This window comes from Molossus molossus, unplaced genomic scaffold (assembly GCF_014108415.1).
Source record: "Molossus molossus isolate mMolMol1 unplaced genomic scaffold, mMolMol1.p scaffold_m16_p_21, whole genome shotgun sequence".
NCBI lineage: Eukaryota > Metazoa > Chordata > Mammalia > Chiroptera > Molossidae > Molossus > Molossus molossus.
Window position 1 is genome coordinate 2,927,155 of NW_023425357.1, and position 16,642 is coordinate 2,943,796.

The 16,642-nt window shown below is 49.3% G+C and overlaps 1 protein-coding gene across 1 annotated transcript; it reads right to left on the reverse strand.

The window, feature by feature from the left end:
* Positions 1 to 7,209: 7,209 nt before the first annotated feature.
* On the reverse strand, positions 7,210 to 9,942 carry LOC118639294 (leukocyte immunoglobulin-like receptor subfamily A member 5). Its single transcript, XM_036275617.1, has 4 exons — positions 9,910 to 9,942; positions 9,471 to 9,629; positions 9,024 to 9,326; positions 7,210 to 7,370 (listed from the first exon to the last, which is right to left on the reverse strand). Exons 2-4 carry the CDS (start codon positions 9,622 to 9,624, stop codon positions 7,246 to 7,248), a joined length of 582 nt encoding a protein of 193 aa, XP_036131510.1. The 5' UTR covers positions 9,625 to 9,629; positions 9,910 to 9,942; the 3' UTR covers positions 7,210 to 7,245.
* Between the last annotated feature and the right edge of the window lie 6,700 nt (positions 9,943 to 16,642).

A 16,642-nucleotide genomic window follows, 5' to 3' on the forward strand; every position in this document is an offset into this window, starting at 1 on the left:
GCTTTTGCAAAGCCATAAACATATTTTCTACATTTTCTGCGAAAGTAAAAGTAATTGATTTACTCTTCCCATTTTTATCTGTAGCCCATCGGACATCAATTTTGTGTGTGATACGAGGCAGGCCTGAAAGTGAACCCTGTTCTCTAGACTCACCAACTTGCCCAGCATCACATGAGGGAGAGACCAGGATCTGCCCCCTGCACTGCAGGAATCTGTCATGGTCCAGGTGACCCCACACGAGTGGTCAGATCTGGGTTCTTCCTTCTGTTCCATTGGATGAGGCATCTCTGCTTTTCAACTTCTCAAAGCTCCAACATCTCCATCTAAATGGAGTGACTGGGGTCCTCTCTCCTATCTCTCAGGTTGGGTGGACTCTCACCACATTTGTAGAGGGGGTGGGGTTGGTATCACTGAGGTACAGATGAGGGAAGAGAGGCCACGAGAGGAAGTAAGCGGCTCAAGTGTCCGTCAACCATTTCGGATACGATAGTGCCACCATTAATATTTAAAATGTGTCTGTGTAGCCTGGTCAGTGTGGCTTAGTGGATTTAGCATTGTTCCATGGACTGAGAGATCCCGGTTCAATTCCCAGTCCGGACATACGCCCACCATGCAGATTCGATCTTCAGTGGGGACCATGCAGGAAGCAGCTGATCGATGATTCTGTCTCACATCGATATTTCTCTCTCTCTCTCCCTTCCTCTCTCTCTCAAAAATACGTCAATAAAAACATTTATTTTTGAGCCCGGACCGGTTTGGCTCAGTGGTTGGAGTGTCAGTTTGCAGACCAATGAGTCATGGGCTCTCTTCCCGTCAGGGGCATGTCCCTGGGTGTGGTTCGTCCCCAGTCCTGGTCAGGTCATGTGGGAGGCAACCGATCCATGTGTCTGTCTCATGTCGATATTTCTCTTTCTCCCCATCTCCCTCTACCTTCCTCCCACTCTATATGATGATAAATGAAGAAATATCCTCAAGCGAGGATCGAAAAAACAAAACAAAAAGAGTATTTTTTTAAAAAAAGAATGCTATTAAAAAAAAACTTATAGAAACAAAGAACAGACTGATGGTTGCCAGAGGAGACGGGGGAGGGCTGGTTGAAAAGGGGAAGTGACACATGACCAATGAACATAAACAACAAAGCTGGGGATAGGGCAAGGAGGAGCGGGAGGAGGGTATCAATGGGGGAAAAAAAGGAGAAACATCTGTAACGAAAACAAATTAGTAAAAAAAATTTAAATCCTGGAAAATAAAAAAGAAGGAAGATAGTCCATAAACGTGTGATAACTTTGCACGAAGCCAAATGGTCACTGGGGAGCACATCCTAAGATTCTTAAATGTCCATTTAATGCTTTACACTTGAAACTTAGATAATATTATATGTCAACTATATCTTGATAAAAATAATTAGTAGTTTTTTTTTTGTTTGTTTTCGAGTGATTCCAGATGGCGGCAGAGTAGGGGCATCTTGCCTGCAACACCTCCCTGAATCAAACTGAAAGTTACAGCTAAGTTATAGAACAATGACCCTGATATACTAACTGGAGACTATCTGAAGTGGAAAGTTTTAACCAAGGTCTGCAAAAGCCACATTGAGACTGTTAGGAGGGCGGAGGCATAAAAGGGGCTGGCCCTGCCCCCAGGGGCAACAGGTGGAGGCTACAGAGGGACACCCCGGCTGCTGGAGGTTCCCCCTGAGATGCACGAAGGTAGTCCCCGGACCAGGCTCCCCAGCCCAGAGCTCCAGAGCCAGGAGCAGGCACCCACAAAACATCCAGCTGCGAAAGGCCTCAGGGTTTCTGTCTGTCAAGGAGAGGTGAAGGTCACTGGAATCACAGCCACGCATTTCAAAGGCCAAACACCAATCTTGTGTCCACAGTCACTCACCCATGGCACCAGCAGAGGGAGGGAGGTGAGACTGGGGTCCCCAGACCGGCTTCTGAAATCCTGCTCGCCCCACCCCTCCATTTTAAGCCCTGCTGAGGACTCAGTGGCTTAGGCTGGGGCTTAGAAACCTGGACAGTCTCAGGGGTTGTCAGTGTCTGGCTTGCGGATGAGACCATTGCCCCTACTTTCCAGGGAACCTCACAAGAGACCTGATAGAAACACACACCCCCCCAGCCTCCTACAGACCCAAGGTCTGGCTCCACCCACTGGCTCCTCGGGGTTCCACATGGTTGAGGTCAGGGAATCATCCAGGGCTGACGCATGGCGTGGGGGTGGGGAAACACAGCCACTACCTGCCATGACGTTTGAATGGCACCTCCCCTCACGGGAAATGCAGTAAGAACATCCACCTGATTGCACCAGAGGTTCTGCCAGAGGCTAAACCTTTCCGGTGTCTAAGCCTGGCAGCCAGCCAGTAGGTGGAGGCAATTGGAGACAGTTACTGGGAGACTTAGGGTATTTGCTGGCCAGCCGCTGGGTTCGGTGCTGGTAAAAACAGGCTTTGTAGCGCAGCTTGGATTTCCCTGGGCACAGCCACGACCAGCAGAGGCAGCCACAGACTGTGGGTCGCTTGTAGCTTTGGACCGGATCCTGGAGGTCAGGGACCAGCAGTGCACATGAGCAGGTTTGAACATCACTGCAGCAGGATCCAACGAGCTTCCTTTCCCCCTTTTCATCCTATCTTATTCTTTTCTGTTGTTGTTGTGTTGCATTTTTCTTCTCTATTTTCGTTAATACTTCTTATTTCTCTCTTTCCTTTTCTAACTTTATTCCCTCTCCTTTTCTTTTTTTTTTAATACAGTTTTTTTTTCTGGCTTTCTTTTCCGTATCTTTTTAATATTTTTTAATATCTTTTTAATATTTTAAATATTTTTTCTTCCCTTTTACTTTTTCTCTCGCACTTTTTTCTCTTATGAGAAATACAAAAGATTGTAAGAAAATATGAAAACAACTATTTGCTAACAAATCGGACAACCTGGGCATAAACGGCACACTCCTAGCAACATACAATCTTACGAAACTGAGCCAGGAAAGAGTCCCCAAACCTAAACAGACGGATAACAACTCATGAAACTGAAACAGTGAGAAACAAGAGCCAACTTACCACAGACAAACGTCCTGGACCGAACAGCTTCACAGGAGTGTAATCGAACATGCCAAGAAGAACTTAAACGTATCCTCCTCAAACCGTTCCAAAAAACTGAAGAAGAAGGAAGATTGCCGAGCTCTCTTTATGAGGCCGGCATTATCCTAATTCCGAAACCTGATATGGAATCTAATGAGCAAAATAAACCGATGAACAGAGTCGGTCCAGGGCGTGGCTGCATGAAACAGACTGTCAGACCACAGAGGGGAGGAGGGGGGGGGAGGGAGTAAGAAAAGACTTTAACCAAAGTACATATATGCAATATGCACATCCCACTGACACAGGGAATACTGTGCACAGGCATGGGGTGGGGCACCCACGGAATGGAGGGAGGCAAAGGAGGGTTGATGGGGGTCATCTGTAATCCTGGCAACCATAAATACATTTCTGAAAAAAGAAAAAAAATTCTTTCTCCTGGCCTGGTCTCTTTCCCCCTCACACTTTTCCTTAGTAACTTCCTCATTCCACCAATAGGACCTGCTTTCTCTTTCTCTTTCAGAACATCTGGGCCATCCCTGCCTCCTCTGGGCCCATTTGCTCTTGGGTGGCCCTCTGCTTCTTACACTGGGTTCTGTTGAGTTCCCTGGCTGAGAGGCGATTCTGAGTTTAATTGAAATTAGAGCTGTGACGTGGGTGGACTCTCAGCCCGGAGCAGGTATTTTTCCTTTCTGAGTCTCCTCCCTGCCTGAGATGAGGTGATGATGACGTCTGTGTTCAGCCTGGTCATGAAGGAGCCGGGCAGGTGTCCCGGGGCAATGAACACAGGGGCAGGTTGGAGACTCTGCGGTGATCACTCTCACGTCAACATTTCTCTCTGTGCTCTCCCTCCTCCTTCCTCTCCCTCTAAAAACCAATTTAAAAATCTTTTATTTTAACGTGTTAGGATGTATTTCTTCTTCTTCTTTTAAAGAAAAGTTTGTGTTATTGTGTGTGTGTATGTGTGTGTGCGCTTCATGAGTGTTTGAAAGAAGTCACCCATGCAACCACCTGCACAGGACTTCAGCTTGGAGAATTTTTGCATTTAATCTACATAGAGGGTGGTAGAGATTTCCTTCTCCTCATGTTCGTTTAGTCAAGTTTACGTTTGCATTTTCTAATGGGTTGGCGTCCCATTGTTCACGATGTCCTACTACTATCTTTTCAGTCTGTGCACGGTGTTGTGGTTTCTGCTGTTTCATCTGTTCTGTTAGAAACGTGTGTGTTCTCCCTTTTTTCTTGGTCTTTCAGGCTAAGATTTAGGGGTATGATTAATGCTTCCAGAAGGAATGTTCTGTCTCTGTAGATTTTTCTGGTGGTTATTCCCAGTGGTACCTACTCCCATCCATATCATGTTTCTACGACACCTTCCTTTATAGAAGTTTGCTATCCCTTTCCTAATAATTTTCAGTTGAATCTTTGTACTAGAGTCGAGCTGACGCTCAATATCCTATGAGCTTCAGGTGTTCAGCACAGGTTTGATATTTATCTCAGAACCTCCCCCCCTCACAGAGTCAGGGAACCACCTGTCTCCCTGCAAAGCTATCGCATGTTATTGACTTTCTCCCCCTTTCTATCCACCCACCCAGCCCCTCCCCTTGACAACCACCAGTTGGCTCTTACTTCTAAAAGTTTGTTTTTGTCTGTTTGTTTTGATGATATTAAACATTCCAGATATAAAGGAAATATTTCTCCATCTGAACTATTTTACTCAGCACAATAGCCTCAAGGTCCATCCATGCTGTTGCTAAGGGCAGGATTTCACACTTTTTACGACTGATTTCTATTCCATTTTGCACACATGCCACATCTTTCTAATCCAGTCATCTGTGGATCTAAAGATTCGATGCAACCTCATTCCTAAATCCTTGAATAACTGCGTAGGCCCTTGATTATTTAAGCCTTTTCATTTGGTAAGATGTTCATTCATGGTTTTTAACTTTCCCATTTCATAGGTGTGGTGTGTGAGATTTACATGATCATTTAAGTGAAAACATTCACATCTGTCTTTGTTCGCACAATGATTATTGAAAGTCTGTTGCTTTATTTCCAAAATTAGGAATATTGGCTACGTTTGGGTATAGAATCAGGTGACTCCCTGAGGGTCCCAGGAGATTTTAGTGGTCACCTCAGGTGTTTACGCTGATTGGGTCAGTAGCTGAGTGTCCATGGGGGAAGCTCCCATGTCTTCTGGGGTCCCTCCAGCCCCCTTCCTGGAGTGTGGGGTCTGGGTCCTTCCTGGGCTAGTGGGTGGCCAGAGAGGCGTACACGACGGGCTCATCTGGGCTCCCTGGCAGGCAGGAAGGGGGTGCATTGGTCTGCTGACTGAGGGCCAAGAGGTTCAGGTGGGCGTAAGTTAAGTCCCGGGGGGCATCAGATGCAGCAGCCTGCAGTGAGGGGAGAGTGAGAGAAATAAAACATGGTTGAGTTTGGGGGAATCCTGCATGTGTGGAGGGGATGAAACCCACTTGACTGTCCACCTGTCTGTCCTCGTCTGCTTGTCTGCCCTTCATGTCCAGCCATCCCTCCCTCAAAGAGGAAGTAGAGGTGCCCATTCCCTGACTGAGTCTTGATCTTGGGTGGTTCACCTGGGTGCATGTCACTTTCTGGGGGTCATTGTGCCTGTTCTGTGGGAGAGACGGACAGAAACAGTGTCTCCTGATTTCAGTGTAATATCCTCCTCTCGATCATCCGCATGTTGCTGGAGTGATGATTTACACTTTAAATGACACTAGTTCCCTCTCCTGATGGAATCAGCTGGGACTTCCTAAGTCTTGGGGCATCTGGATGCTTCTATGGTTCTGACTCTTATCCTAACATGTTATCTCTTGCTCATCTGTCTCCAGCGACATGGCCCATCCTCCTGAAGTTTCCTGTCCTGCCTCAGGACATTTGCACCTTTTGTCCTCTGTTCCTCCTCCCACCACATACTCTATCCCCTCCTTTTGCTTTATTTCCCTTCACAGCACTTTGCTCTCTGGGACACTGTCACTTGTTTGCATACTGTCCCCCTCACCCACAGGTGAGCTCGAGGGGGGTGGAGACAGTGTTGCTCAGGGCTGCACCGCGGCACCTAAATGGAGCTGTGAACAGTGGGCTCCCCATCACATCTGCTGGGGGACTGAAAGAGGGGATCCTGGGGACCTGTGGGGGATTCACTTATTCATTCATCCTCCTGAGCTCTGGGGCTGCACAGGGTCAGACAGAGGACGAGGAGCCAGCAAAGGGGACCCCAGAGGAGGGGTCATGAGGTCACAAGGAAACCAGGAGCAGTGAGTCACAGCAGGACGACCTGGGTGACCAGAAGCAGAGGTCAGTGTGGACACTGCTGAGAACCAGGTGATGTGAGGACAGGGAAGAGTCCATTGGCTAAACTGGGCAACATGAGGTCCTTGGTGCCTGGACAGAAGCAGGGTCTCACCTGAGAGTCCAGCTCCACGCTCGCCCCAGGCTGTGGGTCCTTCATGGCAGCATCTGCTGGGGCAAACAGGGTGAGTCTCCTTACTAGGTCCCCAAGTTCTCAGGGCTATAGACCCCACCTGCTCCCAGATGGGCCACTAACCCAGGGGAATGATGAGACACAAAGTCACCCAGTGTGGATTTCAGTTCTTCCCACCCCTGACTCTAACACCCTTCCATCCAAACCCTCTCCCATCCACTTCTCAGACAGCTGTCCCCCTCCCCAGGCAGCTATCTCTTCCTCTCACAGAGGGGCTCTTCCTGGGCGTCCACAGTGGGATGGAGCTGGGGCAGGAGACCGAAGTCTTAAGGGCAAAGTGGGAGCATGGTCGGTGAACGTCTGCCGTCTTCAGGGCAGGGGTTATCGATCTGCAGGTCTCTGGTTTTGGGCTCTGGGTCTGTGGCCCCTGCAGGAGGTTGGACACGAGCCTCTCTCTGGGCTGGGCAAGGGGGACAGCGCCAGCCCTGGGAGGTCAGGAGCCCCCTCCCCGTGCGACTCCACAGGAAAGAAGGAAACCTTAGCACACACTGTGCGTATGTTTCGCAGTTCATGACATTGAAAACGATGGAAGATTAATCACATCTGCGCTGAAGTGGAGTGTTTTCTGTATAGATTTCTTGATGTGAGAAATCTTTTACTCAGCTGACCTCCAGCTATTAGGCTTTCCTGTGGCAGCTGCTCTGAACCCCACCTTGTGTGACCCAGGTCACACCATTTTCTACTCACCAGACATCCTGCCTTTGCCCTGACGCTGGTGTCGAAGCAGGAGGAAGAGGAGAAGGGAGATCACCAGGAAGAAGGCCACCAAGACCCCAGTCACGACTCTCAGGTACGATGGGAGACCTTGGGCACGAGCGATGTCAGGAATGAGCCGATGATGTCATTTACTGAGCACCTGCTGTGTGTGAGGGACCTGCTGGGGTCTGTCATTCATCCCTCTCCCCTCACACAGTCATGCACCAGGGACGGTGCCCCATCACCCAGGTCACTGAGGCTCAGAGAGGTGAGTCATCTGCTCCAGGTCACCCAGCCTGGAAGGGGCAGGGCTGGGACTGGAACCCGAGACTGTGGGTGCCATGTGCTCTCCTCATGCTGCCCCAGAGGGACCTCAGCTTTGTGCTCTGGGCTCCTCATCTGCAGGGGCCTGTCCATGTCTCATCTGAGCTGAGGGTCCTTCCTTATTCCCCACCCCCAGCACAGCAGGGACACAGGAGGGGCAGGGGTGTGGGGTGGCCTCTGTGTCTCCCCTGGATCCATCTCCACCCTGCAGATGCCCCCTAGGAAGGTGGGCTGGGCTGGGGCTCTCCCTTCCTGAGCTCTGTGGGGCCCCTTATGTCACCTAATCTGACAGCAGCCTGTGAGCAGGAGGGGACCCGGGATGGACAGACATGACCCAAAACTCAGGGAAGATAAGGAACCACCTGACCCCACAGCAGGAGCAGCAGAGCTGGGAACTGAACCAGGTCTGACTCCAGCCCTCTCTCCTCTGAGCTGAGCCTGGGCTGAGGGAAAGGACCTGGATGCCCCAGACCCTGGTCCTGCCTGCCCCTCCCTGTGCATGTCACCATCACTGCTGCAGAGGGGACAGTCCCCACACCATGTCCTGGGTGTCCCTGTGAGGCCCCCTCCTCCAGGAGGTCAGAACCAGAACTGAAAGGAAATCTTAGCTCTGAGCCATGAATCTCTCTTTTTACACTTGGGGACCCTGAGGCCCAGACAGGGGAAGGGCGCATCCAAGTCAGTGTCTCCAGAGGGGCCTGAACCCCTCATGACTCAGCCCCTGTCCCCCATGGACACACCCACCACCTCCCCACGGAGACCCTCACCTCCCTTACACCTCTGCAGGCCTGACTCCGTGTGGAAGTGGGACAAACCCTCAGAGCTTCCTGGGGATCAGGGCGTGTGGTAGGGGTGGGGCTGCCTTCTCCCCATTTGAGCTCTGCTTCTCTTCCCCCAGCGTGGGCCCCAGCATCTCCCTCTGCCGTGACCACCCCACCAGCTACCTGCCAGCCTCAGAGCCCAGGGACTCCCAGCCCCCTGGAACACCAGCCCATCCTTGAGTATCTGATTGATGTTAGATCCCCTGATAGCCCCTCAGGACTTCCTGGGTGCTCTGTGCTCCCTCTGAGCAGAGTCCCAGTGACTCACCAGCTGCGGAGATAGGCTCTGTGGGTGGGGAGCTGGTGCCCACAGTGGGTCCTGGAAATGAGGATACAAGAGAGTGAGGGGTTGGGGCTAACCCTGGAGTTCCCAAACCCTCCATCTCTTCTCCTACATGTGCTCTGTGTCTCCCCATGAGACAGCCCCTGGCCACACACCACCTTCCGAATTCAGGCCTCAGGGAGAAGTGGGCAGATGTGAGAGCATCTCTGAGGGGCAGATCTCTGCTGGGTGACCATCCTCAGAGCCCCTCACTCCCATCCAGCTTCACATGTCTCCTGGGGACAGGGCCCTGAGCTGACTGTGTTCAGAAGGAAGGGGTCAGGGGCTCCTCACCTGAGAACTGTAGATCCAGGGGGTCACTTGGGTCAGACCACTGCTGGGGGTGTTTCTTAAATAAGCCATAGCATCTGAATGTCCACCTGTGGCTGGGGGTCACGGGGCCCACAGGAAACAGGGCTCGGGATAGCCCACTGGGATCTGGATGTGTGTCCAGGGTCAAGGGGGGCCTGTGTTCTCCTTCCTTAGTCAGAATGAACCTGTCAAATCCCTCCCCTGAGCCGCACTGGAGGGTCACGTTCCCTCCTGAGGTCACGACAGGGCTGGGCAGGGCGGAGAGGCTGGGTTTGCTATAGACTCCTAGGAGAGATAGAAGGAGTATGTTAAATGGGGTCACACCTCCCTCGTGTCCCCCAGGGCTGGGCTGTGAGAGGGCAGAGGCCCTGAGAGCAGCCCCTTCCTGAGGGCAGAGCCTGAGGCTGGGACCCCTGAGTGTCCCCTCACCTGTCACCATCAGCTCCAGGGTGTCACTGGGCTCTGACCAGCCAGTGGGGCTGTGGTAGGTACAGGAATATTTTTCTGCAAGTATTTCCTTTTTGAAGAACTTGGCCCTGTCCCCAGGCTCCAGCGGTTTCTGTCTGTCCGAGCACGTAGACATGTCATCTGTATGCAGACAGTACTCCTGGGCCTTTGTGGTCCCCCGACACCAGAGGGTCACAGAGCTGCCATGAGGCATCCTAGAACCTGGCTCAGCATAGAGGGTGGGTTTGGGGAGGGTCCCTGGAGGAAAACCAGAAACTGAATCAGAAATACCTTCCCAAACCCAATCCCTCAGCTCATCCAAAGGCCCTCTCATTTCACCACCTCATCCCAGAGCCTCTGTGCTCTGTCCTGACCCCAGGGGAGAAGTAAGAGGTGGACATGGAGCCAGATGAGGACTCACCTGCCTGCGTGTGGATCCTCTGGTCCAGACTCAGCCCTGGAAGAGAGACCCAGTCAGAGATTTGTACCCGAATGTCTCAGCTGATTCTCCTTCCTCAGGGCCCCCTTCCGGTGGAGCCATCTGAGCTCTGGGGTTCCCATGAACAAGGGTGTAGTCTTCCCCACCTCCTTCTTCCTCCTTCTCCCCACGTCCACCACTGACCGAGGCAGAGAAGAGCCGGGAGGAGAGACGTCATGGCACCTGCTCTGAGTGCTCTGCAGATGGACGGGACCCTTGGGCTGAAAAATAGTGACGCACAGGATGTGGCGAGTCAGGAGCTTCTGCCGCCTTCCGGGTCGGCTCAGCTGTGGACCCACAACAAGGAGGACGACCCCATTCTAGCCGTAGCTCTGAGACTTTCCATGATGAGGGCACAGGAGGACTCTAGGACCTCTGGAGACACCCAGTACCCATATGTGGGCTCTTCTGACCCCCGGGACTCTGTCTGGTTGGTACTTTTGCTCAGACACAACAAGACCATGGTTCTTGTCCTGAGTCGAACCACCAAATAACAGTTAGTTTTGATTTTCACAGCCTCTCTCATTTGGAATCCACTTCTGGTCTTTCACATGCCCATGAATAGTATGTACTCATCTAGGACCTGCTGAGTATTTGGGCCAGAACCAGAACTGTATCTGTGATTCTGGAGACTCCTTTGCTGCATCTTGAGAACTCCTGTTAGGACAGTGGGCATGCTAAGGCTGATGTTGCCATTACCTTTTATAGAAAGGAGAAATAAGAGAAACAATGAGAACAACTGGGTCTATGACTGGACTGTAGCTGAAGTAATGGCTGTGTTAAGACGTGGAATCGTTAGCGGTGGGAGTGAGAATGTTCTTCGAGGAGAGAACATTCTAGAGAACCCTAGAGATACAGAGACTGAACAACAGTAAGAGAAGGTGAGGAGGTGGTTGATCATGGGTGTGCTCCCCCCATGGAAGGAGGTGGGATTGTGTGTATAAGGCAAAGGAATACATAGGAATGGACTGTGATGGCCAGACCGAGGTTGGAAGACCATATGAACTAGAGACGTGCAATGTATGAACTAAAATATAATATCAATCGTAACTGAACTCCAGTTCGTGTGTTTTCAACCCTGTTACATGGACGACTTCCATGGATTTGCCTCGCAACCTTCACGTAGCGCTTAGGTCAGAAATACAAGCAATGAAGAGGAATGAGAAGATGGGACCCGAGTGCCTGTTCTAGTCTGTGCTTTTAGCCGAGACCGGGAGGGGATTTCCTAGTTCTGTAGAACTGTAGGAGAGCACCGATCTGGTCAGCAGCAGAGGGTGTGAGTGTGTACGTGTGATGTGTGTTCACGGGGTAACTGCACGTGTCTGGGTGAGGGAAGAGGAAGTGAGAGCGGAGGTCGGAGGGTCACATCTGGACGACCACGAGCCGCCTCCAGTTCAGAGAGAAGAGTCTGGATTTACCCCGAAGACAGAGAGGACCATGGAGAGATAGAGAGCAGAAAGTGGACAGACTCTGAAATGTAAGTTGGAAAGAACAATGTGAGGGGTGACCTGCGGAAGGGAGTGAGGGGGTGGAGCTCAGAACCCAGGAAGTTTGGAAAGTTGCCGACCACCTTCGCGGGTGCTAAGGCTGACCTTCCCTTCCTGCCTTGCTGATGGAGACAACAAGGTGCCCTCAGACACAGGGAGCCCAGGGGTGGGGGAGGGACCAGCTGGGGGTCCTGTAACATATGCTTCTGCTCCACAGGAAAACTCAGCTCTTCTTTCGAGTCCTGGAACCCAGGTCGTCCTTCTCAGACTGTCCTTGCCTGACTTTCTCTTTCTGTGAGCAGAGAAATCTCTCTCTCCCTCTCCTTGGGGGTAAATCATTTGAGTCATGTCTGCCTTCTCAGAGCCCCTTTGAAGCTGGGTGTCACTCTCCTCTTCAAACCGTGGAGACCTTTCGGGATTCACACGGAATCGACATTCTGAGAATCTGTCTGAAGACAGGAAACACACACAGAGGCACCCTTTTAAAAAGATTATCCCTATATCTTTATGTTTCCTGTGTAGTTTTGAAGACGCACTCTTTATTTTGGAAGTAATAGATGATCACTTCCTATAAAGTTCATTTTTTTTTTTTCACACAGATACACATTGAATATCAGCTGTTGGCACCACCACATCCCAAATGGCTGACCGACCCTTGAGCAGCTCACTTCTTTCTCTTAGTCTCACTTCCTTCATCTTTAGCTCCCTTGCACGTGTGGTGGGAGATATGAGGGAAAGAAAACCAGTTATTCTATTTCGATGGAGCTGTTAGGGCTTTGAGAAATGAAATAGCTGAGATACTTCATCCAATGGAGTAGAGGAAAGAACCCAGTTCTGACCATTCATGTGGAGTCACCTGGACCAAGACAGATGCCTGCAGTGCAGGGGGCGGATCCTGGTCTCTCCCTCACGTGGTGATGGACCAGCTGGTGAGTCTGTGGAACAAGGCCAACTTTCCTGCCTGCCTCGTATCACGCGCAATATTAGTGCCAGATGAGCTGCGGATGAAAAGGTGAAGAATGAACCCATTATTTTTCTCTAGCAGAAATATAGACAAATATTTTTATAGCCTTGTGAAAGTAAAGGTTTATTTGAAAGGCTACCATAGCATGAACTGAGTGGAAAATTTAGTAAATTGAAATTCACTAAAAATAAGAACGGTTTCCCATAGACACCCAGTAATGAGTGAAAAGAAAACCACACAATGGGGCACATTTGTGATGCCAAATTGAGACAAGGGACTGGTGCTGAGAAGCTGAAGAAATAGCCACAAATCACTGAGATAACAGCAGCAACATTAGAAAAACAAGCAAATACTTAAAACAATTTTTTTAATTTATTAATTTGTTTGTGTTACAGATGTTTCTCCTTTCCCCCCATTGACACCCTCTTTCCCTGCCCCCCCACGCCATCCCCAGCTTTGTTGTCTATGTTCATTGGTCATGCATGCATGCAAGTAAGTTCTGTGGTTTATCTCTTCCCCCACAGAACCCCCTCCTCTGAGGCTTGTCAGTCTGTATCCCACCTCTATTTTTTTCTGGGTTAATTTTGTTCAGCAGTTTGTTTAGTTTATTATATTCCACAAATAAGTGAGATCATGTGAGATTTGTTTTTCTCCGCTTGGCTTGTTTCACTTAGCATAATAGTCTCCAGGTCCCTCCATGTCTTCTCAAAGGATAAGAGATCTTTCTTTCTTACAGCTGCATAGTACTCCATTGTGTACATGGACCACAGCTTTTTTATCCATTCGTCTACTGATGGACACTTGGGCTGTTTCCAGATCTTAGCTACTGTAAATAGAGCTGCTAGGAACATAGGGGTACATATATCCTTTCTGATTGGTGTTTCAGGTTTCTTAGGGTATATTCTTAGAAGTGGGATCACTGGGTCAAATGGCAGCTCACTTTTTAACCCTTTGAGGCAACACCATAATGTTTTCCACAGTGGCTGCACCAGTCTGCATTCCCACCACAAGCAAATACTGTAACGTGCAACCTACGTGCATGCTTATCCTTGAAATATTCCTCAACTTCACAATTCATCAGGAAGTGGACATGAACCCCCAGCCTGGGACCAATACAAATACAAAATGGGTGAAATATGAAGGCAGAAACACTGAGGGATGACAGGGGTGTGGCCCTACCGGGACCCACAGACACTGGTGAAGGGAAGTGAAGTGATGTGGAAGGGAAACTGCTTACTGGCATGTTGTAGAAATGAGCACCCAAAAAGTCCTTGATCCCCAATTTCCCCCAACATGTGATGGGAAGAATGTCTTTGCTCCCTTGGGTTTTTTAGGCACCACCGTCAACACTCAGTTGACTTTATTTGTGTAGGCTTATTTAAAGATCTCTATTTCATTCCATTAATCTATGTGCCTGTCCTCTGCCCGCTCCCCAAACCCCTTTTCTTCAGAAGCTTTGTGGGGACATGTGAAACGTGACCCCATGAGCCCTCCCTTCCCACTATGTTTTTCTTCTGAATTGTTCTGGCCCGTTTTGTTTTTTTGCTTTCTCATATACACGTTAGAACCACCTTCTCGACATTTACAGCCTGAACTTGAAATGTTTCAGTCTGGTGAATTTTGACAATGTCTTCGAGAAGGTATTTACTTCAGAAGGTGGGAGCTGAGTGGCTGGTTTGGTCTGTTCTGGAAATACCAGGATTATTTCATCCTTCATGTTTCTGAGGATCATTCACGGAGATATCCCATCCCACGCAGCAGAGTTTTGCATCCTTTATAATAGGACATGGATTATGACACAGGAATATTTCTTTCATGGATTATGACCAATCCTCCTCACGTGTTTTTGCAGAACTTTGCAAAGATTCCTCCCAGCCACACATGCGTGCTATTCTGAGACTAAAATAATGAGTTCGTCAGAGAAATACAAACTCCTCAACAAGGTGGATTTGTCTTGCTATTGTCTTCAGCTCAATTGCTACTCTACTTCCAGGGGTCTCTGTCCTTGGAGCCAAAAGGAACTGTATAATCCTGTTATTTCTTTCTTTTTTTTTTTTTTATTCTCACCCGAGGACATTTTTCCATTTTTTGTTCAGATAGAGCGGGAGGGAGAGTGAGGAAGAGAGAGAGAGAGAAACATCAATGTGAAGGGACACATCGAGTGGCTGCCACCCGCACGACCAACCAGGGCTGGGGACAAACTGCAACCAAGGCATGCGCTCTTAGCGGGAACCGAACCCGGGTCTCTCTGTACCGCAGGCCGACGCTCCAACCGCTGAGCCAAACCTGCCAGGGAAGTCCTGTTATTTCTTGTAAATGAGCTCTTGTTTATTCTGTGGAATATGTTCTTGAGGCTGAACACACCAAGAGGATGAAATGTCTGTACAACATTGAAATATATTTGTAGTGAAGGTAAACAATTTAAAAATAGAGACCTATAAAAATACGCAACAGAAAACGCATGTAATCCACATACTCATATTTACGTCCCCTCTAGGTGGGCAGAGCAGTCTGTGACCCAGTGCCGAATTCACATGATCTCTCAGGATTAACATGTAAAACAGGGCAGACTCAGGGAAGGTCTGTGGTCTTTTTTTTTTTTTTTTTTTTATCCTCACCCGAGGACATTTTTTACTCAGATAGAGCGGGAAGAAAAGAGAGGAAGAGAGAGAAATATCGATGTGAAAGGGACACATCGAGTGCCCGCCACCCACACGACCCAACCAGGGTCGGGGACAAACTGCAGCCAAGGTACAGGCCCTTAGCGGGAACCGAACCTGGGTCTCTCTTGACCGCAGGCTGACGCTCTAACCGCTGAGCCAAACCGGCCAGGGCGAAGGTCTGTGGTCTTAAGGAAAACCTCCTAGATACACATGCACATTCCTGGTCAAGGCTGGACCAGGTCTGCATCTGCACGACCTCTGGAAGGTCAGTGAGCTGTCTTGACAGGTGGATTCTGGGACGACAACTCTGAATTTACTTTGCAGTGTGAGGCTCGTGTCGTTCATACAGCAGGAAGAGGAGTGACCTTCCAGTGGACATTCTTATAGCAGAGCGCCTGATGATTTATTCTTCAGTCGTCAAAGTGAAGCTCAGGAGACTAACCTACAGGATGTGGCGGGCAGCATCCCCACACCAGTGTGTGGAGTGTACATGGTGCTTGTCACACAGGAAGAGACCCAGCTCTTCTCACCCTAAAGAAGCAGGTGCTAAGGGTCTCATTTGAGCCACATCCTTAAACAGGCCTCACGTCTAAATTCTCACATTTGGTTTTCCTAAACTCGACAACCACATATTCATTTTCAATATATTTTGGACACTTTTAGAGATGCCCCCCATTTTCCAGCCCTCCACCCCCCTCCACCTATACCCTGCCTCCCTCTCCCCTGGATTTCACCACACTGAGGCCTGTGTCCATGGATTATGGGTATATGTTCTTTGCCTAATTTATTCACCTTCTTTTATCCTGTCCCTCCCTACCCGCCTTTTTCCTGACCTCTGTCAGTCTGTTTCACATACCCACGCGTCTTTTATTTTGTTCATTGCATTTTACATATTAGTGAGATTGCCCTGGCTGGTTTGGCTCAGCAGTTAGAACGTCGGCCTGAGGTCCAGAGAGACCTGGGTTAGGTTCCCACTAAGGGCACGTACCTTGGTTGCAGTTTGTCCCCAGCCCTGGTTGGGTCGTGTGGGTGGCAGCCACTTGATGTGTCCCTTTCACATTGATGTTTCTCTCCCTCTCTCTCCCTCCCACTCTATCTGAACAAAAAATGGAAAAATGTCCTCGGGTGAGGATAAAAAACAAAGACATATTAGTGAGATTGTATGGTATTTGCCGTTCTCTGGGTCTCTGATTTCACTTAGTGTAATAAACCCCAGGTCCTATTGAATTTCAAATAGCTTGCTGCCTTTGGAAACTAATAACAATGAGTAGGTTTATAGTATTCATTTTTTTTTCTAGGCCAACGTAATGTACAAAATGGTTCATGATATAAAATAATTCTCAGGAGAAATGTGAAATCTCTCTCACACCTAATGTCTATTAGGCCTCGTACCAGTCACATATTTTTGGCTCTGTCCCCCCAAAAAGCAACGTCAAAGTGGACACTTTCCTTCTGCATTGCAAGACAAGAACAAAACCTACATTATCTGTTTTGTGTTGTTTTATTTAAATTTCTTGTGTATGAGTCAATGCTGTTGAGTTAGGGGGAGAGAGAGAGAAAGA